Consider the following 23,366-nt stretch of genomic DNA (forward strand, 5'->3'; position numbering starts at 1 on the left):
ATTTAAGAAATATATCATGAAAATGTGTGAGAACTGTTTTTTCACGTTTGAGAAAAAAGTGTCCATGAGGTCATTAACCAGAGGGTCGTGAGCAAAGCCAGTTCGAAGCCATTGCACATGCTCAGACGGCGGGGCCGTAAAGCTACATTGTATGTTACGAACAAAGCGAATATCTTTGCTAACTATTCACGGACGTTAAACGCACATTTGCTGTACATATAGAACTAACAATACCCACTATTATTGGAGTTAAGTGGGTGTTCGGTTCCTGACTATGTCAACAGCCGACGATTCACGTTACTGCAACGGTACGTTGATGTTAGCTAGCTATCGTTAACAAACGTAGCTAACTAGCTGCCTATAAACAACAACGTTCTTCCTTGCCAGCTATTTTTCTTTCGTAATACGACATGTGTTCTGAATTGGATAACTAGGAGTTGACACTACCTATAAATGATTTAACTTGTCAGCAATATAAAGTAATTAGCTAGCTGTGGTTAAACTTTAGAAGCTAACGTTAGCGCATTGTTTTACTCTGGACCATGGTGCGTGTGCGGGTATATTTTTCTATGACAACACATCTAGTTGGCTAACATCCCCTCTTGTGTTATAGACGTAGGTAACTAGTTACTGTAGCCAACATCAACGTTGAGTAATTTCATAACTAGCGCTCTAGCTACATCACAACATTGAAATTTGGCTGAAAACGTGTCTGCGTAGTACAGCGAGAATTGGGCGATTCCACGCCACGAAGGCCCAAAAATAAATTAATAAGGACCTGAGGGATAGGGCTGGAGAAATGTAACCACTCTCAAATTCATAGACAAGGAATGATCAAGCGTGATATCAAATTGACGGTTTTAACCATGTTTTGAGGCTATATAGTGTTTGTTTACATTGAATATGTTTACAGTCGAGTGACACAAGCTTATGTTGTATTGTGATGGGGTAGGACAGTTGAACTAAGCTATTTTTTACAATTTATTTTACCTTTTATTTAACTAGGCAAGTTGGTTAAGAACAAATTCTTATTTTCAATGACGGCCTAGGAACAGTGGGTTAACTACCTTGTTCAGGGGCAGAACGACAGATTTTTACCTCGTCAGCTCGGGGATTCGAGCTTGCACATTTTGGTTACTCGTCCAACGCTCTAACCACTAGGCCAACCACTGCCGCCCCAATGGAGCATGTATGTCATATTTTTAAAGATTTACATTTAATTAATTCAGAAGTCTCAAAATGGATGAAGCAACTGCAGATTGCCCCTTTAATAAAACACAATTTTCCCACCACCATGAGAGGGGCTAATGATACAGTACTTCCTGATATTGCATACTATGTTCAGCCAGGAGTAAATAACAGACTGCTGCAACCTGATTGGCTTAACGCAGTGTGCAACATCCAGGAATTGTCTGAAAGTGGTGGTGGAAAATTGTTTTATTAACCCTTTACACACATGGGAATTGGCCTATATGGATAGGACTAAATTGAAATGTTTCTTACAGAAGAAATATGAAATGAATAACCAATTGAAAGGGAACAGTTTGGAGATAATTTGAAAATTATTAGACCAAAGGTGAGGACACAACATTTCACCTGACACGACTGAATCCAGACATTCACTGTTGATTTTATGTGTCACAGTTACTGTACTTTTTGCCACATTTGTTGATAGATAAATCTGAAAATATTCTGGATACATTCAGTAACATAAGAATATTCCTGGAAAATGTGGGGTAGTTGCAAGAAATGACAAAGTGACAAGGGTTTGAGTGACAGTACTAACTGGTGCCTCCAGTGTGCACAGGTCCTAAGTAATTTCAATGCACTTTTATGGCTCAAAGACTGTCTTCAAATATGTTCTCTCCCCCCCCCCCCCCCAATTACATTTTGCGCAATCCAAAAACGGTCTGTTATAAATCGCAATCTTGGTGTTGTGAAAGCTTCTTCATTTGAAAGCTTGTTCTATTGGCACTATGGTTAGCTACAGTTGAAGTCGGAAGTTTACATACACCTTAGCCAAATACATTTAAAGTCAGTTTTTCACAATTCCTGACATTTAATCCTAGTAAAAATTCCCTGTCTTAGGTCAATTAGGATCACCACTTTATTTTAAGAATGTGAAATGTCAGAATAATAGTAAAGAGTGATTTATTTCAGCTTATTTCTCTCATCGCATTCCCAGTGGGTCAGAAGTGTACATACACTCAATTAGTATTTGGTAGCATTGCCTTTAAATTGTTGAACTTGGGTCAAACATTTCGGGTAGCTATCCACAAGCTTCCCACAATAAATTGGGTGAATTTTGGCCCATTCCTCCTGACTTAGCTGGTGTAACTGAGTCAGGTTTCTAGGCCTCCTTGCTCTCACACACTTTTTCAGTTCTACCCACAAATTCTCTCTAGGATTGAGGTCAGGGCTTTGTGATGGCCACTCCAATACCTTGACTTTGTTGTCCTTAAACCATTTTGCCACAACTTTGGAAGTATGCTTGGGATCATTGTCAATTTGGAAGACCCATTTGCGACCAAGCTTTAACTTCCTGACTGATGTCTTGAGACGTTGCTTCAGTAAATCCACATAATTTTGCTTCCTCATGAGCCATCTATTTTGTGAAGTGCACCACGCCCTCCTGCAGCAAAGCATCCCCACAACATGATGCTGCCACCCCCGTGCTTCACGGTTGGGATGATGTTATTTGGCTTGCAAGCCTCCCACTTTATCCTCTAAACATAACGATGATCATTATGGCCAAACAGTTTTATTTTTGTTCCATCAGACCAGAGGACATTTCTCCAAAAAAGTATGATCTTTGTTCCCATGTGCAGTTGCAAACCGTAGTCTGACTTTTTTTATGGCGGTTTTGGAGCAGTGGCTTCTTCCTTGCTGAGCAGCCTTTCAGGTTATGTCGATGTAGGACTTGTTTTACTGTGGATATAGATACTTTTGTACCTGTTTCCACCAGCATCTTCACAAGGTCCTTTGCTGTTGTTCTGGGATTGATTTGCACTTTTCGAACCAAAGTGCGTTCATCTCTAGGAGACAGAACGCGTCTCCTTCCTGAGCGGTATGACGGCGGCGTGATCCCATGGTGTTTATACTTGCGTACTATTGTTTGTACAGATGAACATGGTACCTTCAGGCGTTTGGAAATTGATCCCAAGGATGAACCAGACTTGTGGAGGTCTACAATTTTTTTTCGGAGGTCTTGGCTGATTTCTTTTGATTTTCCCATGATGTCAAGCGAAGAGGCACTGAGTTTGAAGGAAGGCCTTGAAATACATCCACAGGTACACCTCCAATTGACACAAATGATGTCAATTAGCCTATCAGAAGCTTCTAAAGCCATGACATAATTTTCTGGAATTTTCCAAGCTGTTTAAAGGCACAGTTAACTTAGTGTATGTAAACTTCTGACCCACTGGAATTGTGATACAGTGAATTATAAGTGAAATCTGTCTGTAAACAATTGTTGGAAAAATTACTTGTGTCATGCACAAAGTAGATGTCCTAATTAGAGGTCGACCGATTAATCGGAATGGCCGATTAATTAGGGCCGATTTCAAGTTTTCATAATAATTGGTGATCTGTATTTTTGGACCCCGATCATGGCCGATTACATTGCACTCCACGAGGAGACTGCGTGGCAGGCTGACTACCTGTTACGCGAGTGCAGCAAGAAGCCAAAATAAGTTGCTAGCTAGCATTAAACTTATCTTATAAAAAACAATCAATCTTAACATAATCACTAGTTTAACTAGTAATATCATCAACCATGTGTAGTTATCTAGCTTGTCCTGCGTTGCATATAATTGATGCGGTGGCTGTTCATTTCTCATCGAATCACAGCCTACTTTGCCAAACGGGTGATGATTTAACAAGCGCATTTGCGAAAAAATCACTGTCGTTGCACCAATGTGTACCTAACCATAAACATCAATGCCTTTCTTTAAAATCAATACACAGGTATATATTTTTAAACCTGCATATTTAGTTAATATTGCCTGCTAACATGAATTTCTTTTAACTAAGGAAATTGTGTCACTTCTCTTGCGTTCCATGCAAGCAGAGTCAGGGTATATGCAGCAGTTTGGGCCGCCTGGCTCATTGCGAACTATGTGAAGACCATTTCTTCCTAACAAAGACCGTAATTAATTTGCCAGAATTGTACATAATTATGACATAACATTGAAGGTTGTACAAAGTAACAGCAATATCTAGACTTAGGGATGCCACCCTTTAGATAAAATACGGAACGGTTCCGTATTTCACTGAAAGAATCAACGTTTTATTTTCGAAATGATAGTTTCCAGATTTGACCATATTAATGACCTAAGGCTCGTATTTCTGTGTGTTAGTATGTTATAATTAAGTTTATGATTTGATAGAGCAGTCTGACTGAGCGTGGTAGGCAGCAGCAGGCTCGTTAGCATTCATTCAAACAGCACTTTTGTGCATTTGCCAGCAGCTCATCGCTGTGCTTCAAACATTGATCTGTTTATGACTTCAAGCCTATCAACTCCCGAGATTAGGGTGGTGTAACTGATCTGAAATGGCTAGCTAGTTAGCGGGGTGCGCACTAATAACGTTTCAATCGGTGACGTCACTAGCTCTGAGACCTTGAAGTAGTTGTTCCCCTTGCTCTGCAAGGGCCGCGGCTTTTGTGGAGCGATGGGTAACGATGCTTCGAGGGTGGCTGTTGTCGATGTGTCCCTGGTTCGAGCCCAGGTAGGGGCGAGGAGAGGGACGGAAGCTATACTGTTACACTGGCAATACTATAGTGCCTATAAGAACATCCAATAGTCAAAGGTATATGAAATACAAATGGTATAGAGAGAAATAGTCCTATAATAACTACAACCTAAAACTTCTTACCTGGGAATATTGAAGACTCATGTTAAAAGGAACCACCAGCTTTCATATGTTCTCATGTTCTGAGCAAGGAACTTAAACATTAGCTTTTTTACATGGCACAAATTGCACTTTTACTTTCTTCTCCAACACTTTGTTTTTGCATTATTTAAACCAAATTGAACATGTTTCATTATTTATTTGCAGCTAAATTGATTTTATTGATGTATTATATTAAGTTAAAATAAGTGTTCTTTCAGTATCGCTCAGTCAGGCTGCTCTATCAAATCATAGACTTCATTATAACATAATAACACACAGAAATACGAGCCTTAGGTCATTAATATGGTCGAATCCGGAAACTATCATCTCGAAAACAAAACGTTATTCCTGTTACGTTGCACAACCTTCAATGTTATGTCATAATTACGTAAAATTCTGGCAAATTAGTTCGCAACGAGCGAGGCGGCCCAAACTGTTGCATATACCCTGACTGCGTGCAATGAACGCAAAATTACACAATTTCAATTGGTTAATATTGCCTGCTAACCTGGATTACTTTTAGCTAAATGTGCAGGTTTAAAAATATATACTAATGTGTATTGATTTTAAGAAAGGCATTGATGTTTATGGTTAGGTACAGTCGTGCAACGATTGTGCTTTTTTCGCAAATGCGCTTTTGTGAAATCATCCCCCGTTTGGCGAAGTCGGCTGTCTTTGTTAGGAAGAAATAGTCTTCACAGTTCGCAACGAGCCAGGCGGCCCAAACTGCTGCATATACCCTGACTCTTTGCAAGAGAAGTGGCACATTTTCCCTAGTTAAAAGAAATTCATGTTAGCAGGCAATATTAACTAAATATGCAGGTTTAAAAATATATACTTGTGTATTGATTTTAAGAAAGGCATTGATGTTTATGGTTGGAGCAATGTGTACCTAAGCGATTATATGCAACGCAGGACAGGCTTGATAAACTAGTAATATCACCAACCATGTGTAGTTAAGTAGTGATTATGATTGATTGATTTGTTTTTTTATAAGATACGTTTAATGCTAGCTAGCAACTTACCTTGGCTTCTTACTGCATTCGCGTAACAGGCAGGCTCCTCGTGGAGTGCAATGTAAAGCAGGTGGTTAGAGCGTTGGACTAGTTAACCGAAAGGTTGCAAGATTGAATCCCTGAGCTGACAAGGTAAAAATCTGTCGTTCTGCCCCTGAACAAGGCAGTTAACCCACCGTTCCTAGGCCGTCATTGAAAATAAGAATGTGTTCTTAACTGACTTGCCTAGTTAAAGGTCTAAACAAAAAATTTTACGGCCAAATCGGCATCCAAAAATACAGATTTCCGATTGTTATGAAAACTTGAAATCGGCCCTAATTAATCGGCCATTCCGATTAATCGGTCGACCTCTAATGGAAATATGATGTGCACATTTGGACTCGCAGGTGTTTGGCTTGCTTGTATGACATCAAAACAGTATTATAATCCTCAACGTCTCATCTTTCTAAATATATAGTCCTCTTAATTTACAGCATTTCCCTCGTTCAGACAACCAAAATGTTGCAATAGTTACCCAATTAGCAGGAGGAATGGGGGCAAATTCTTGTTTTGAGCAAGGGAATTTTTTTTATGTACAAAAAACAGTCGCTGGGTGACATGAGTGTATTACCGACTGTGCAGATTAGGGTAGTGTACCCTTTAAGCCCACATACCCATTACGCCCCCTTCCATCTTTGAATTACAATAAAAAACAAAATGTTCTGCTGTTTAATGTTTTAACCAATTCATCTGGTTGTTATGGCCATACGTTTTTATTCTAAGCTAACCAGATGTTTTATGTTATTGTTTTATGTTATGTTATTGATCGTTTTTTTGTAAGTTCCCACTGGTGGTCAATTTTCAAAGCTACAAAAAAACCTGTCTATAATAAAGCCCTTTTGTGGGGGAAAACTCATTCTGAATGGCTATTCCTGGCTCCCCAGTGTGTGGGCCTATGCCCTTCCAGGACCACCCACGGCTGCGCCCCTGGCCAGTCATGTGAAATCCATAGATTATGGCCTAATTCATTTTTAAATTGACTGATTTCCTTATATGAACTGGAACTCTGTAAAATCGTTAATTGTTGCATGTGGCATTTTTCTATTTTTGTTCAGTATAGAAATCGCTCCGTAATTTCCTGGTTGCTAAAATTCTACACCGTTCGCTCAATTTAAGTTTATGTGAGAGAAAAAAACAATCATTGTACCATCTAAATTGCTGTGAAATATATTTTCAATAACAAAAAATATTGTTTTTGAAGCTGGTGGACCAAAACCGAAAGTAAAATGCTCAAGTGCGAGTCTCTGCCATATTACGGGGAAATGGGATGTGGGGAGGTGAGATTTGTTTTGAATGCTGCCTAGTGCTGTTGCAATTCACCTAGCTTCCACATAGGGGAGAAATTCTGTGTAGCACTTTTTTAAACGATATGTCTAAAATTAAGCAAAATCCAAAAGGTACTTTTGAGATATTAGTATTTGTAATGTTGAATACATTTGTGACATATTTTCTTAATAAAGCATATCAAACATCCTTCCTCCCAATGAAGTTTATATGTGAGAAAAGCAGAACAATCCGAGATACCAAAAATATTTTCGGGCCTTCCTGGTGTGGAATTGCCCAGCTAGCGTTCCTGCCAAACATGCATGATATCAAACGATGATGACAGACCTGGGCCATTACTAGGCTAATAATTGCTGTAGCTTGGTTAAATTCCGTTTTCTGTGAACTCAAAGCTTACTATAGTGACTCTTTGTCCATCAGATCACGATGACCGAGTTGGAGGACAAAAGGTTCGCAACCGTAAAGGCAGAGGGCCTTTCAGGGCCCCTATGTATAGTGACCAGGGGCCAGTAGGACCAAGACCAAGACATCGTGGTAGCCAAAGAGGCGGCGGCGGCCCGGGACCCAGAGCGAGATTCGACGATGAGGATGGAGATGTGGCAATGACGGACAGCAACTCCCAAGATGGATCCTCCCAACACAGATTGTGAGTTTGTCAGGCTGAAGACGGAGAGTATTTCACTGAATGTGTTTTTAGGTTTGATCTTAGAAGTTATCCTTTATCCCCCCTCATGTTTTTTCCCCTGCTAGTAACCCTTATGGAAGGCCAAATCGGCGTGGTGACGACCGCTTTGACCGGGGCCGCAGAGGTGGTGGAGGAGGTCACAGGGGTCGTGGGAATAACAAAGGAGGGGATGGAGGTGGAGGTGGCCGCAAGAACTGGTTCAAGATGTCTGTGAGTCCACGTTGTAAAAATAATAGGATTTACTAAACTGTCATTGATTAGCATTGACTAAGTACAATCCAAATTGTGACTCTTGCAGGTCCCCTATGGAAAGAAATACGACAAAGACTGGCTGATAACAGCACTGCAGAATATCTGCTCCATGCCCTTCACCCCAGTACATGTAAGTGACCGCTGCCTAGGGGCTCTTTTTGTTAGTCAATCTAGTCCAGAAATAGACTGAGCAGTGTTTCCCCTTTATGCATTTAGCAGCTGTGCCGCCACTGCAACTAAAAATATATATAAAAAATGAATGTTTTATTTACCTCTGCCACCACTGCTCAAATAAATTCTAGGGGAAACACTAGACTTAGTTTTTATCCCCTGTCCCCTGAAATAGCTTCATTTTATTGGCATTCTCTTTTTTTCACCTCTGTTTTCCAAAGTACCACGTGGAGGGAAACCGAGCAGAGTTCTTTATTGAGGATTCCACGACTGCGAATGCCTTGTTTAAGGTATCACGGAAGATCACAGACAAAGAGGGCTACAAGGTACTATTTTTTTTTTCTCTCCACAAAACCGACCTCTGGTGGTTTTATCAATTGGTGTTAAGCGGGATATTTCTGGCAGACTGGATACCAGACATGAACACATTAATAACACCAGCAGAAGTTTTCGATTAAGCAACAAGGCTGGCTTCAGAGTTAATCGTTTGATGATGGCAATCAATAAGGATGGGACCATCAATAAATAGGACCTTGAGAAGGGGTCACGGTAAGGCTGTGGTTAATTATTTGGGCTTCGGAAAGGGCTTTCAATAGAAATTCAAGGACATAACCATTTCCCCCTGGGGACAGTCATTAAAAAACATGCTATTCACTCCTCCATCTTGTCCAGGTGACTGTACTGATGAATCCCTGTCCTCCACCCTCCTTTCTCCAGTCTGAACTAAAGCCAGCTGATCTGGAGCACCTGAAGGTAAGACAAGGAGACCATCTCTCGAATAGGAGGAGTGATTGTTTTAATAACATTATTGTATTGATATTAGAGCCATCAGCAAGGTTATGACTTTTTCTTTCCTTCAACTCTACTTAGTAATGCCTCCTATTCTTTCAAGTACGCGCTAATGATAATAGTGCAACATTCATTATTTAGTTTCCTGTATAGAGAGGTGTATGGGCTAAATGCGTAAAACTGTCTTTCCCTCATTAGCAATGCATGGCTAAACGTTTTGATGGCTCTCAACAAGCCCTGGACTTGAACAACATCCGGATAGACCCAGGTACACGGCAAGAGCAATTAGTTGCATCAAACGTTTTTCAATGTTGTATTTGCGTTATATGACATGTATTCTGGTAGTGCCGTCCAACACTCCTATACTTCCCTGATTTTCACAGACCTGGTGTCCCAGAACATTGATGTGACTTTGAACAGAAAGAACTCCATGCGTGCTGTTATTAAGATAATTGAGGAGAATATTCCAGAGGTATGGATGTGGTCGGTCCTTGTAGCTGAATAAGGAAAGCATATGGATGCCTTGCTCTCCACTTATCCCTTCTCCTTACCTTCCACAGCTTGTGTGTCTGAACCTTAGCAACAACAAGCTATTTAGGCTGGATGACCTGTCAGAGCTGGTCAACAAGGTTCCCAACCTGAAGACACTCAACCTTTCTCATAACGAGGTGAGGAGACTGGGTCTGGTTGTGGCTCAACGGGACCTAACCCCAGCACTGACCTTTACTGGGACTGCACAAAGTCTCCTCTTACTTTTCAGTAATCCACGTAATTCATTTAGTCAATTGACTGGGACTAGGAGTTTTCTCTCTGTGTCCATTCTTGTGAGTAACACCTGGCTGTTTTATTGGATGTTCTTTTCCTGCCATCATTCCAGTTAAAGACAGAGCGCGAGCTGGACAGGATCAAGGGTCTTAAGCTGGTGGAGTTATGGCTGGAGAGGAACCCCCTTTGCGACTATTTCAAGGACCAGGCTTCATACATCAGGTCAGTCTGTGCTCAGGATGGCTGGGTGGGTAATGGTAAGCTGTTGATGGTGTGTTGGGAGGGGGGGTAGTTCATTCTATTCCCTGTATTTCAGGGGATAACTTGAATGTATTCAGGAAAGCCCTACTCTGTGGGATATCACATGTTATTTATGGATTATATGAGCCAGGAAGGACATGTTTTGTCTGGTACTACTGAATAGCAGCACAACGCTCAACTTCGAAGGAACTGGAGTGACTTGTTGATCACCATGCTATCAGAGAGTCTCACTGAGCCCTCCCACATGACTACAATAACATAGGTGGTGATTAAGTTGTTCAGACTTGACATTATCTGTTCTTGGGCAAGAATGTGTTGTTCTATGTTGAAATCATACAAATAGCCTACTCGATGCTTGTGGGGAAGCACCTCAGTTCAAATGTAAAGCCATGTTTATGATTGTTTTTATTTTAGGTGCATGCCATATGTGTCCATGTTGACATGATCACACCATGAACCTCTTCATACTATATAGATCAATATTAACCAGCCAACAAACGCACGCACAAGCATTTCACTACACTCGCATTAACATCTGCTAACCATGTGTGTGTGACAAATAACATTTGATTTGATGGTTTTAGTTGAGGAAAATGGCTATCATTTCAATTATTTCTACACCCCTGCCCCCTTCTAGATGCAGGTTTAACTGTCTGTCTGGGTACTCTCTTTTTGTTGTCTGTCTCAACTGATCTCATGCTTTCCCTCTGAAACTCAGCAGCTGATCTTTCCTCCATTTGTTTTCTGCAGTGAAGATGGCCCTGTGCCCCCTACAGACACCCCTGTATTCATTTTTTAAACAAAATCCTGACCATTTAAATTTCAAGAGCCACTACATCTAGCATACATAACTTGGCATGGATAATACTGACCACAGCATTGAGAATGAGACCCATACTTTGGGAAGAGCTTGGATTACTAAAATGGCATTGTGGAAAAGGAATCCTTCGTAGCTCAGGTGGTAGAGCATGACGCTTGTAACGCCAGGGTAGTGGGTTTGATTCCCGGGACCACCCATACGTAAAATGTATGAATGCAAGCCTGTAAGTCGCTTTGGATAAAAGCATCTACTAAATGGCATATAGTGTGTGTGTATATATATTAAAGATTCATATGAGAACATGGTGTTGGTACATCCTCTCATCCTCCCCTATACGGGTCGTGAAATGTGGCCAGTGAAGAGGGCTGGTTAGCCAATGACGGGTAAGATCCCACCTTTGATACCGGGACAACCTAAGACAGGCACAGTCGTGCATCTGGCCACATCATACCTACGTATGTATGCACTTTGATACGTACAGTATATGCTGAACGAAGAAGACATTGAAGTAAAGAACAAAGATTTGCGCTACAAGCCTGGGATTGGTGCGGGAGAGAGGTTTCCAAAAAGCCAAGCAGAGTCCCCAAATACAAGCTTTCTCATAATTCCCTTAAATCTAACATGCCTTCAAGGCTTGTTTGTGCCACAAGTTGGTAGACACATCTGAGAATGTAACAGCTGGAGTGAAGGAGAGGCTTTGAGAACGAGGGACACAAAGATGTATCAAGAGACCCTCAATTAGTGGGATTTCAATATATGAAGTTGATTTGCGGTTAAGGATATAACATTTAATGTTTATTCTGTGGTCATAAACACATGCAGTCACCTCAGAATGGTCACTGATAAAGTTTAGGACTCGTTTGGTCCTTCCTCAGATATCCCTCTCAACATGTTTCCCTAAAGAAAAATGTTTGTTTAATAGGGCTTGGACGCCCTATTTGTTTAACCACCCCCAAAATGTTAAAGTTGAAGTGGGGTCCAAAATGGTATTTATTTTTGGTACCGAAAATGTTGTGTAAGATATGCATTAATCAACGCTAGCAACGGAGGTTCCTCCTGTAGTGATCTATAGTGGTGCTCAGGGCCCAGCTCTTTCTGTTTCTTTTCTTTTCTATTTGTGTCTTCATCTGAAGGGGATGCTTTGCATGGTCTCCTCAAATAACACATTTTCTATTCCTTAAGGCTGGCTAACATACCACTCAATCACCCTAGTGGAATTGCATCTTCTATCAAAGCTTTTTGTGAACTCCTCTTTGCTGTTTTGGTTTGATCGAGCATGCCTGTCTTGTTCTATGTTACCATAAGTTTTCCCTCTTCCCTTTCTACCTGAAACGACATGGTGTAACTTTAACCAGCCTTAATGTAATGGATTAACCCCCCCGTGTATACCCATGATTCATGTCAATCTTTCATCTCCAACAGTCTCCATCACCTCCTCTACAGTCTTTAGATTCCATTTCACTGTCTCTTGGTCCTGTGACATGTGTGTCTGTCAGACACCTCAAACATGCAACAATTGAGTAGTTTGACCATAATCTCACTCTTGTGGTCTCTACCAAGTACATTGGTCACACCACGGGCCCCTCCCAATCACCAGGCCACTCCCCTATGCGTGTGAAAAGCACAGATTTGTCTCTTGTTGGTATGGGGCGCTCACAACCAACATTCACACCCCTTCCAAGACAACGTGTGTTTCGGCGTGTAGGGGGGGACGGTGAGTATCTTCACAAAGGGGTGAGTACATTGCCACAGGAAAGGGGGCCGAGGCCTACCAAGTGGAGCAGCAGTTTAAGGCACTGATCAGTGCTAGATGCGTCACTACAGATCCAGGTTCGATCCCGGGCTGTGTCGCAGCCGGCCGTGACCGGGAGACCCGTGAGGCAGCACATAATTGGCCAAGCATCGTTCAGGTTAGGGGAGGGTTTGGCCGGCTGGAATGTCCTTGTCCCATCGCGCTCTAGCGACTCCTTGTGGCTTCTGGGCGCATGCACGCTGACACGGTCGCCATGTGTGCGGTGTTTCCTCCAACACGTTGGTGCGGCTGGCTTCCGGGTTAAGCGAGAAGTGCGGCTTGGCAGGGTTGTGTTTCGGAGGACTCATGGCTCTCGACCTTCGCCTCTCCCGAGTCCGCATGGGAGTTGCAGTGATGGGACAAGACTAACTACCAATTGGATATCATGAAATTGGGGTAAAAAGTACACAAAAAAAACATAAATAAAGGAAGGCTGTCATCATAGATTGATTTGGTATTGGTTTATCTGTATTGTACAGTTCATATTAGTACAAGAGGATGTGTCGTAACATTGAGTACCTCTCCACTGATATGCAGAGCTGACTATGTCATGATCAGGCATGGGTGTGTTCTATTCTGAACAATCAGTTCCAACCAATATATGCAGTTATAATGACGAATCAAGTCCATGTTGGTCTTTACTGCCTAGTTCCGCCCCTCATTTCAGTTAACTGTATGGACAGGGATTATATCAACATTTGGGTGGCTATTAGAGATCCTTATCCATGGGTGAGGCTGTGAGTGCATGAGCATATATATATGCGTTTGTGGTTGAATAGTGTTTAGGGGGATGACTGTCTTTATATATAATCAGCACTAACTCCTGTCTCTTATCTTCTGTGTTTTTGTGAATGTCGGACAGCGAGGTGAGAGAGAGGTTCCCCAGGCTTCTCAAACTGGTAAGGATTAAATCAAACGCTTTTAGGATTTAAACAATTGTTTATTCAACTCGTTTTGGATATTATTATTGTATTTGTGAAGAATTTACATCTCTTCAATTAGTCATCTTTGTCTTCTCTCCTTGACCTCTCTAACTCTCACTAGGACGGTCAGGATCTCCCCCCGCCCATAGTCTTTGATGTGGAGGTGACTCCTGACGCCCTTCCACCTTGCAAGGTAATACATGCACAACATTGGTTCTCATTTAGGGGCTTTGCATGTAACCGTGTGTCAAAACAGGAGTGTGTTCTTTTAAATTCTCACCCTTCGACTGCTGTCACAGCCCAGCTACTTCTGCTCTGAAGAGATCAAGACTCCCATCGTTGGCTTCCTACAACAGTGAGTTTTATGTTGAATCCACGGACACAAATGCATACACATTACTGTACAAATACACACGTACACTACACACTGTTATAGATGCGGTAAAGAGGTCAATGGAAATGCCAAGGAAACGCTTGGTGGAAAGATTACGAATGACCTCATTGCCCCCCAGCAAATTATCCTACATTTAGGCTATTGTTTGTGTATTTCATACTATGTAGATATAGAAATCATCGTATAATGCTTGTATGGATGTCAACCCCTATACATGTTCATGTTATCGTCACCAATCAACTGCATTACAGTTAAAGACTACTTTGAACATCACCACTGATTTCTGTATGCTAGTGTTAGCAGTTGATGTTACTTTTCAATAGCACAGACCCCAAAGCAAATCCGGGAGAAAAATAGGTTTATTCAATGTTATGCTGAGAGGTAGATGTTCATTCACCCCTGTCCTCAGTGATTCTCTCCTCAGAACAAAGGGACAGGATGTAGTTTTATAACCCAGGCCTAGCATGTGGTTGACCAATTAGAATTCCTTGCAATAAAACTGGGCCAATGGCCAAATAACAAGTATCCTATTTCAGGCTCAATGTATGAACAATTTGGACCAATGAGAACTTGCCATGTAGCTATGAGTCCCGGACTGAAATTCCTCCCATGTCTCTGACCCATTGATCATTAATCCCCTATAACAGAAAAAACACTTTTCATTGATCGTTAGTACTATATTGACTTTTAGTACTCTATTGACCTATCGTCCTCTGCGTTGTGTATTTATCTTCAAAATATTCTTACACTAGCTATGCTACCAGCTTATACAAACGGAATTTAACATTTTAGCAGTCACTTCTAAACCCTGAAAAGGGACAACTTCTAAATGTTATGCAGTGAAAACAGCCAAATATATCCAAATCAGACTGTAGTAACCACATTGTGGGCCTGTTACAATACATCAATCATGACGGATTTGACAAATATCCACTTTGTTAGATCAGATTTGCTAAATGTGAGCCAGTCTGGCGTTCCATTAACCTCTTTACCGCATGTATGCGGAGCAAATCTCAACTAAGCCGGAACCCAAAATGCTCTGATGCACTACAAAACACCTTTGTTTTTGTTTAAAACAAAAAGGCAGCATTATTTATTTATTTAAATAAGACACATTGATCTGCTTTGATAGAATCTATCTGTACTGATTGGAAATGTAAGTTGTGTGTTTCTTATGATGTAAGTTTTTAAGGAATAATTTCTTCCCCCAGATACTACAGTGTGTATGACTCCGGAGACAGACAGCCTTTGTTAGATGCCTACCATGATGGAGCAACCTTCTCCTTGAGCATGCCCTTCACCATGCAGAACCCCTCCAGGTACCCCTTGGCTAGTTATTCATGTTTCCTGTCTCCAGCAGCATGCATAAACGGTGTAAAATAAACAGTGTCAAAAAACAAGTTGGAGATGGCTGCCGTTTTACGGGCTCCTAACCAATTGTGCTATTGTGTGTGTGTTTTCTTTGCTGTATTTTTTACTTATTTTGTACATAATGTTTCTGGCACCGTCTCTTATGACCGAAAAGAGCTTCTGGATATCAGGACGGTGATTACTCACCTCGTACTGGACCATGATTTTTTTCTTTAACGAGTTGGACGAGAAGGGTTTACTTCAGACACCCGACAAGGCCCAAATCCACGTCATTCACATGAAGAAGAGACGGAGATATCGGGGATGTAGGTCGGGGTGCCTTGTAAGGATCCGACGGCGAGTGAGTAATCCCCCTCTACCATCAGTCCAATTAGCCAACGTGCAATCATCGGGTATCAAAATGGATGAGCGCCGATCTAGACTACCCTACCAACGGGACATTAAAAACTGTAATATCTTATGGATAACCACGACATGGATAACATACAGCTGGCGGGGTTTTCGGTCCATCGGCAAGATGGAACAGCTGCCTCCGTTAACTTCTCTGGGCTAGGTGGGACGTGACCGTCCCACACTATTCAACAGCCAGTGAAATAGCATGGTGCGAAATACAAAACAGCAAATATCTCATAATTTCATTTTCTCAAACAATCAACTATTTTACACCATTTTAAAGATAAGACACTTTTTAATCTAACCACATTGTCCGATTTCAAAAAGGCTTTACGGCGAAAGCATAAAATTAGATTATGTTAGGACATAAACTTCACAAGAAAATCCACACAGCCATTTTCCAAGCAAGGACATGCATCACAAAAACCAAAAGTACAGCTAAAATATTCACTAACCTTTGATCTTCATCAGATGACACTCATAGGACTTCATGTTATACAATACATGTATGTTTTGCTCGATAAAGTTCATATTTATATCCAAAAACAGCATTTTACATTGGCGCGTAATGTTCAGAAAATGTATTCCCACCAAAACTTCCGGTGAATGTGCACATCAATTTACAAAAATACTCATAAACGTTGATCAAATTTACAACAGTTATTGAAAGAATTATAGATACACTACTCCTTGACGCAACTGCTTTGTCAGATTTCATAATAACTTTACGGAGAAAGCACATTGTTCAATATTCTGAGTACATAGCTCAGCCATCGAAGCAAGCTATACAGCTACCCGCCAAGTTCTGGCATCAACAAAACTCTGAATTAGTATTAAAAATATTCTCTTACCTTTGCTGATCTTCGTCAGAATGCACTCCGAGGACTCCCACAAGAAATGTTTGTTTTGTTCGAAATACTCCATATTTATGTCCAAACACCTCCGTTTTGTTTGTGCGTTCAGATCACTATCCAAAGGCATAACACGCGAGCGCAGTACCAGAGACGAAAAGTCAAAATGTTCCATTACCGGTCGTAGAAACATGTCAAACGTTGTTTACAATCAATCCTTAAGGTATTTTTTACATAAAACGTCGATAATATTCCAACCGGACAATAGCGTATTCACTCAAGCAGAAAAAGGAGGGGCGCGCTGTCGGGCTCGTGCATCACCAAGCCCTTTGTCCTCAGGCAGTCCACTCATTGACTGAGCAACTATTCTCTGCCCAGTAACAGGAGAATGCTGGAAAAACTTTCTGAAGGCTGTTGACAGCCAATGGAAGCCTTAGGAAGTGCAACGTGACCCCACAGACACTGTAGTTTCGATAGGGATTCAAAAGACTACTACATTTAAAAAAAATTACATTTTAGTCATTTAGCAGACGCTCTTATCCACAGCGACTTACAGTAGTGAATGCATACATTTCATAAAAACATTTTTTTTCTTTTTTACTACAATTCTCAGATTTCCAGGTTGGATTTTTCTCAGGTTTTTGCCTGCCATATGAGTTCTGTTGTACTCACAGACATCATTCAAACAGTTTTAGAAACTTCATAGTGTTTTCTATCCAAATATACTAATAATATGCAAATATTTGACTCTGGGCCCGAGTATTAGGCAGTTTACTCTGGGCACGCTTTTCATCCGAAATCGAAACTACTGCCCTCTATACCCTAAAAAGTTTAAGACAAGGGGTGGCGGTCTGTGTCTGTTTATAAATAACAGCTGGTGCACAAAATCTAATTTTATATCTCAAGGTTTTGCCTGCCTGATGTAGAGTATCTCATGATAAGCTGTAAACCACACTATTTACCAAGAGAGTTTTCATCTATATTTTTCATAGCTATCTATTTACCACCACAAACCGATGCTGGCACTAAGACGGCACTCAACGAGCTGTATAAGGCCATACGCAAACAAGAAAATGCTCATCCAGAGACGGTACACCACATCAGTCACTGGCTTCCTCAATAAGTGCATTGATGACGTCGTTCCCACAGGGACCGTACGTGCATACCCCAACCAGAAGCCATGGATTACAGGCAACATCTGCACTGAACTAAAGGGTAGAGCTGCCGCTTTCAAGGAGCGGGAATCTAACAAGAAATCCCACTATGCCCTCCGACGAACCATCAAACAGGCAAAGCATCAATACAGGACTAAGATTGAATCGTCCTACACTGGTTCCGATGCTTGTTGGATGTGGCAGGGCTTGCAAACTATTACGGACTACCAAGGGAAGCACAGCAACGAGCTACCCAATTACACGTGCCTACCAGACAAGCTAAATAACTTCTATGCTCGTGTCGAGGCAAGCAACACTGAAGCATGCATGAGAGCATTAGCTGTTCCAGACGACTGTGTGATCACGCTCTCCGTAGTCGATGTGAGTAAGACCTTTAAACATTCACAAGGCCGCAGGGCCAGACGGATTACCAGGACGTGTACTCCGAGCAGGCGCTGACCAACTGGCATGTGTCTTCACTGACATTTTCAACCTCTCCCTGACCGAGTCTGTAATACCAACATGTTTCAAGAAGACCACCATAGTCCCTGTGCCCAAGAACACCAAGGTAACCTGCTTAAATGACTACCGACCCGTAGCATTCACGTCTGTAGCCATGAAGTGCTTGGAAAGGCAGGTCATGGCTCACATCAACACCATTATCCCAGAAACCCTAGACCCTCCCCAATTTGTATACTGCCCCAACAGATCCACAGATTATGCAATCTCTATTGCACTTCACACTGCCCTTTCTCACCTGAACAAAAGGAACACCTATGTGAGAATGCTCATTGACTGCAGCTCAGGGTTCAACACCATAGTGCCCTCAAAGCTCATCAATAAGCTAAGAACCATGGGACTAAACACCTCCCTCTGCAACTGGATCCTGGACTTCCTGATCGGCTGCCCCCAGGTGGTAAGGGTAGATGATAACACGTCTGCCACGCTGACCCTCAACACAGGGGCCCCTCAGGGGTGTGTGCTCAGTCCCCTCCTGTACTCCCTGTTCACCCGTGACTGCATGGCCAAGCACGAATCCAACACCATTAAGTTTGCTGACGACACAAGATAGGCCTGATCACCGACAACGATGAAACAGCCTATAGGGAGGAGGTTAGTGCCAGGATAAAACTCCCTCACCGTGATCAAGACAAAGGGGATGATTGTGAACTACAGAAAAAGGAGGACCGAGCATGTCCTCATTCTCATCGACGGGGCTGCAGTCGAGCAGGTTGAGATCTTCAAGTTCCTTGGTGTCCTCATCACCAACAAACTATCATGGTCCAAACACACCAAGACAGTCGTGAAGAGGGCACGACAACGCCTATTCCCCTTCAGGAGACTGAAAAGATTTGACATGGGTCCTCAGATTCTCAAAAAGTTCTACAGTTGCACCATCAAGAGCATCCTGACTGGTTGCATCACTGCCTGGTATGGCAACTGCTCGGCCTCTGACCGCAAGGCACCACAGAGGGTAGTGTGTACGGCCCAATACTTCACTGGGGCCAAGCTTGCTGCCATCCAGGACCTGTATACCAGGCGGTGTCAGAGGAAGGCCCCAAAAAATTGCCAATGACTCCAGCCACCCTAGTCAGACTGTTCTCTCTGCTACCGCATGGCAAGCGGTAGCGGAGCACCAATTCTAGGTCCAAAAGGCTTCTTAACAGCTTCTACCCCCAAGCCATAAGACTCCTGAACAGCAAGTCAAATGACTACCCAGGCATTTTGCTTTGTCCCAACCCCACCCCCATTTTTACGCTGCTGCTACTCTGTTTTTTATCCATGCAGTCACTTGACCTCTACCTACATGTACATATTACCTTCACAAACCGGTGCCCCCCGCACATTGACTGTACCGGTAGGCCCTGTATAAAGCTGCGCTACTGTTTTATTGTTGCTCCTTAATTATTTCTTGTTCTTCTATTTATTCAGTTTATTTTAGTAAATACTATTAAATAAGTGTTAACTGCATTGTTGATTAACCTCCCTGGGCAAGTCAACAGCCAGTGGAATCGCGTGGAGCGAAATACAAATGCCTCATAAATGCTATAACTTCAATTACTCAAACATATGACTATTTTACACCATTTTATAGATACACTTCTCCTGAATCGAACCACGTTGTCCGATTTCAAAAAGGCTTTACAGCGAAAGCAAAACATTAGATTGTTAGGAGAGTACAACCACACAGCCATTTTCCTAGCAACTAGCATGCATCACAAATACCCAAAACACAGCTAAATGCAGCACTAACCTGTGACGATCTTCATCAGATGACACTCCTAGGACATCATGTTACACAATACATGCATTTTGTGTTCGATAAAGTTCATATTTATATATAAAAACAGCATTTTACATCGGCGCGTGACGTTCAGAAAATATTTTCCCTCAAATACTGCCGGTGAACCAGCGCCACAATTTACAAAAATATTTGTCATAAACATTGATACAAAATGAAACTGTCATTCAAAGAATTATAGATGAACATCTCCTTTATGCAAACGCTATGAAAGATTTCAAAAAAGCTTCACGAGGAAAGCACTCTTTGCAATAATCTGAGTACTGAGCTCAGAAAAATACACTTGGCAATACAGATAGCCGCCATCTTCGAGTCATCTAAAATCATACATTGCATTAGAAATATTCCCTTACCTTTGATCATCTTCATCAGAAGGCACTTCCAGGAATCCCAGGTCCACAACAAATGTTGTTTTGTTCAATAAAGTCCATTTATGTCCAAATAACTCCTTGTTGTTCGTGCGTCCAGTAAGCTACTCCCAAGTGTAGAAAGCGCGTGGACGATGTCGCGACGAAAAGTTAAAAAAAGTTGTATTTCCGTTCGTTCAAACATGTCAAATGTTGTAAAACATCAATCTTTAGGGCCTTCAGAACGTGAAGATTCAATAATATTTCAACCAGACGGTTCCTGTGTCTTGAAAAAGGTTTTGGAATGGGAGGGATCCATCCTCATGAACGCGCTCCAAGAAGTGATGTCACCCCCTGCCTCAACAACTTCCCCTCCTTGTCATTCGGGCTCTGTTCATCGTAGAAGCTTCAAACAACTTTGTAAAGACTGTTGACATCTAGTAGAAGCCGTAGGAAGTGCACAATTATTACTATGTCACCGTGTATTCAATAGGAAACGACTTGAAGAGAGCCCATGCATCCAGATTTCCACTTCCTGGTAGGATTTCTCTCAGGTTTTTGCTTGCAATATGAGTTCTGTTATACTCAGACACCATTCAAACGGTTTTAGAAACTTCAGAGTGTTTTCTATCCAAAGCTACTAATAATATGCATATCCTAGCTTCTGAGTTTGAGTAGGAGGCAGTTTAATATGGGCACATATTTTTTCCGAAATTGTCAATACTGCCCCCTAGCCCCAACAGGTTTTAAGGTAAGTAAGCATTTCACTAAGGTCTACACCTGTTGTATTCGGCGCATGTGACATAACATTTGATTTGAGTCACTCAGTATCACCTATTTGTCACCTGTTTCTAAGGTAGTCAGTTGGTCACTGTCTCCCTTTGTCTCTAGGTGCAGTCTTGGAGATTACCATAAAGACAGTCGCAACCTGAAAAAGCTCAAGGATCCCAGTGAGTCTCGCGCTTCTGATTTGCTACTTCAGTTTTCAGAAGTGATGGTTGTCATGATGTCATCTCTTGCAAATGTAGTCTGAATAAAGTAAACCTGTTGGTAGTGAAAGTCACCATGATTGAGTTCACTCATATACACAAAGTAAATTATTTGAATACCTTTGTTCTTTCAGCCACACGATTCCGCTTACTGAAGCACACTCGTCTGAATGTGGTGGCTTTCCTGAGCGAACTGCCCAAAACGCAGCATGACACCGCATCTCTAATTGTGGACGTCAACACCTTCACCGTGAGTAGAATACATTTATAACCATCAATTCACATTTAAAGCCCATGACCATCCTTGATCTCCTGTCCCTCTCCTACTCCTGTAGAACACGTTACTGTCGTTCACGGTCACTGGAGTGTTCAAAGAAGGTATGTTTGTTCAACTTTTCTAACTTGGTTAACGTATGTAGTTTCCCAATTTTGTTGTTCTGTTTCCCACATTTTCATTCCCCAAAAAGTCATGAACCATGTATGTTGCTTTCTCCTTCTGTCACGCCAGTTGAAGGTAAATCCCGCGACTCTGTGAGAGCTTTCTGCCGGGTGTTTGTCACAGTGCCAGCTGGAGGGACAAGGTAGGCCCTACAGCTAGCCAAATCTCAGCCGGATATGTACTTTGTCTTGATCTCAATAAAAATGTTGATACTAATGGGGGAAAAATGTATTCCTCTCGTTTCGAAAGTCTTTGCATAGTGAATGACGAGCTGTTTGTGCGCAACGCTACGACTGAGGAGATCCGCCGGGCCTTTGTGGCACCTGCCCCCACCCCATCCAGCAGTCCTGTCCCCACCCTCTCAGCCCCCCAGCAAGAGATGCTCTCTGCCTTCTCCCTCAAGTCCGGCATGAATCTTGAATGGTCCCAGAAGTAAGTGGGAAACAGTTACTTTGCATTTGATTTTAAGTGGGCTCAAGTAGTGACAACCGCTGTCCCCTATTGTCGCATTGCTTTGTTTTTTTATGTACAGGGTTTTGTGGGTGGAATGTTGCATTCATATTGGTTCTAACCTACTTTATCAATGTATATCAGGTGCCTACAGGACAATGAGTGGGATTTCAACCGAGCAGCGCAGGTCTTCACAGACCTCAAGGTAAATAACTCCTTGTATTACTCTGTAAATGAGACCGTAAACATTCCTAGATTCAAATCGCCATCCTGGTAAAGTATCTAAGGGAGCAATGTGTGTTGCTTTAGTTGACTGAATGTTTTACCTCGAATGTTATGCACCCTTTTTAGGCTTCAGATACTAAAAACAACTTCTGCTCCGTTTCTCCTCAGGCTCATGGAAAGATCCCAGATGTTGCTTTCATAAAGTGAACAGGAATGGCTGTGAAGCTTTTTAATTGTCATTGGTCTTATTTCTGTTGATTCTTATGCAGTTACCCTCCTGGATTACAAGATAACATATACTTCATTATTTGTGTACTTATAATTAAACATGATTTAACGTGTTCAAATAGGCTTGTCATTTCATCACACCGAGTATACCGAACATCTTCCTAATATTGAGTGGCAGCCCCCATTTTGCCCTCAGAACAGCATGGACTCTATGCTAGCCCATGTTGGCTGGATATCCTTTGGGTGGTGGACCATTCTTGATACACATGGGAAACGGAGTGTGAAAAACCCAGTATTGTTGCACCTACTACCATACCCTGTTCAAAGGCACTTCAATCTTTTGTCCTGCCCATTCTCTCAATGGCACACACATCTGTCTCAAGGCTTTAAAATGTTTGAACCTGTCTCCGCTTCATCTACACTGAAGTGGATTTAACAAGTGACCAGGTGAAAGCTATGATAGAGCAGGTGTCCCTAATGTTTTGTATGCAAGTAGTTTTGCGTTACGTTGATGGCAAACCATTTGATGAACT

General features: G+C 41.9%; 1 protein-coding gene across 2 annotated transcripts; it reads left to right on the forward strand.

The window, feature by feature from the left end:
- Window positions 1-75: 75 nt before the first annotated feature.
- Window positions 76-22,952, forward strand: LOC115204275 (nuclear RNA export factor 1). 2 transcript variants are annotated; one of them, XR_003880342.1, is made up of 21 exons: window positions 76-308; window positions 7,653-7,878; window positions 7,983-8,127; window positions 8,216-8,299; window positions 8,562-8,666; window positions 9,013-9,093; window positions 9,328-9,397; window positions 9,513-9,601; window positions 9,690-9,797; window positions 10,007-10,116; window positions 13,630-13,666; window positions 13,812-13,883; window positions 13,990-14,045; window positions 15,296-15,403; window positions 21,394-21,452; window positions 21,626-21,741; window positions 21,827-21,869; window positions 22,000-22,005; window positions 22,180-22,362; window positions 22,525-22,585; window positions 22,774-22,952. XR_003880342.1 is itself a non-coding variant. In XM_029769722.1 (21 exons), exons 1-21 carry the CDS (start codon window positions 275-277, stop codon window positions 22,810-22,812), a joined length of 1,899 nt encoding a protein of 632 aa, XP_029625582.1. In that variant the 5' UTR covers window positions 77-274; the 3' UTR covers window positions 22,813-22,952. The 2 variants fall into 2 exon arrangements, 1 of the variants encoding a protein (XP_029625582.1); XM_029769722.1 differs by having other exon boundaries at window positions 77-308; window positions 22,000-22,072.
- The last annotated feature ends 414 nt before the right edge of the window (window positions 22,953-23,366 follow it).

Source organism: Salmo trutta, chromosome 12 (genome assembly GCF_901001165.1).
Source record: "Salmo trutta chromosome 12, fSalTru1.1, whole genome shotgun sequence".
Lineage (NCBI taxonomy): Eukaryota > Metazoa > Chordata > Actinopteri > Salmoniformes > Salmonidae > Salmo > Salmo trutta.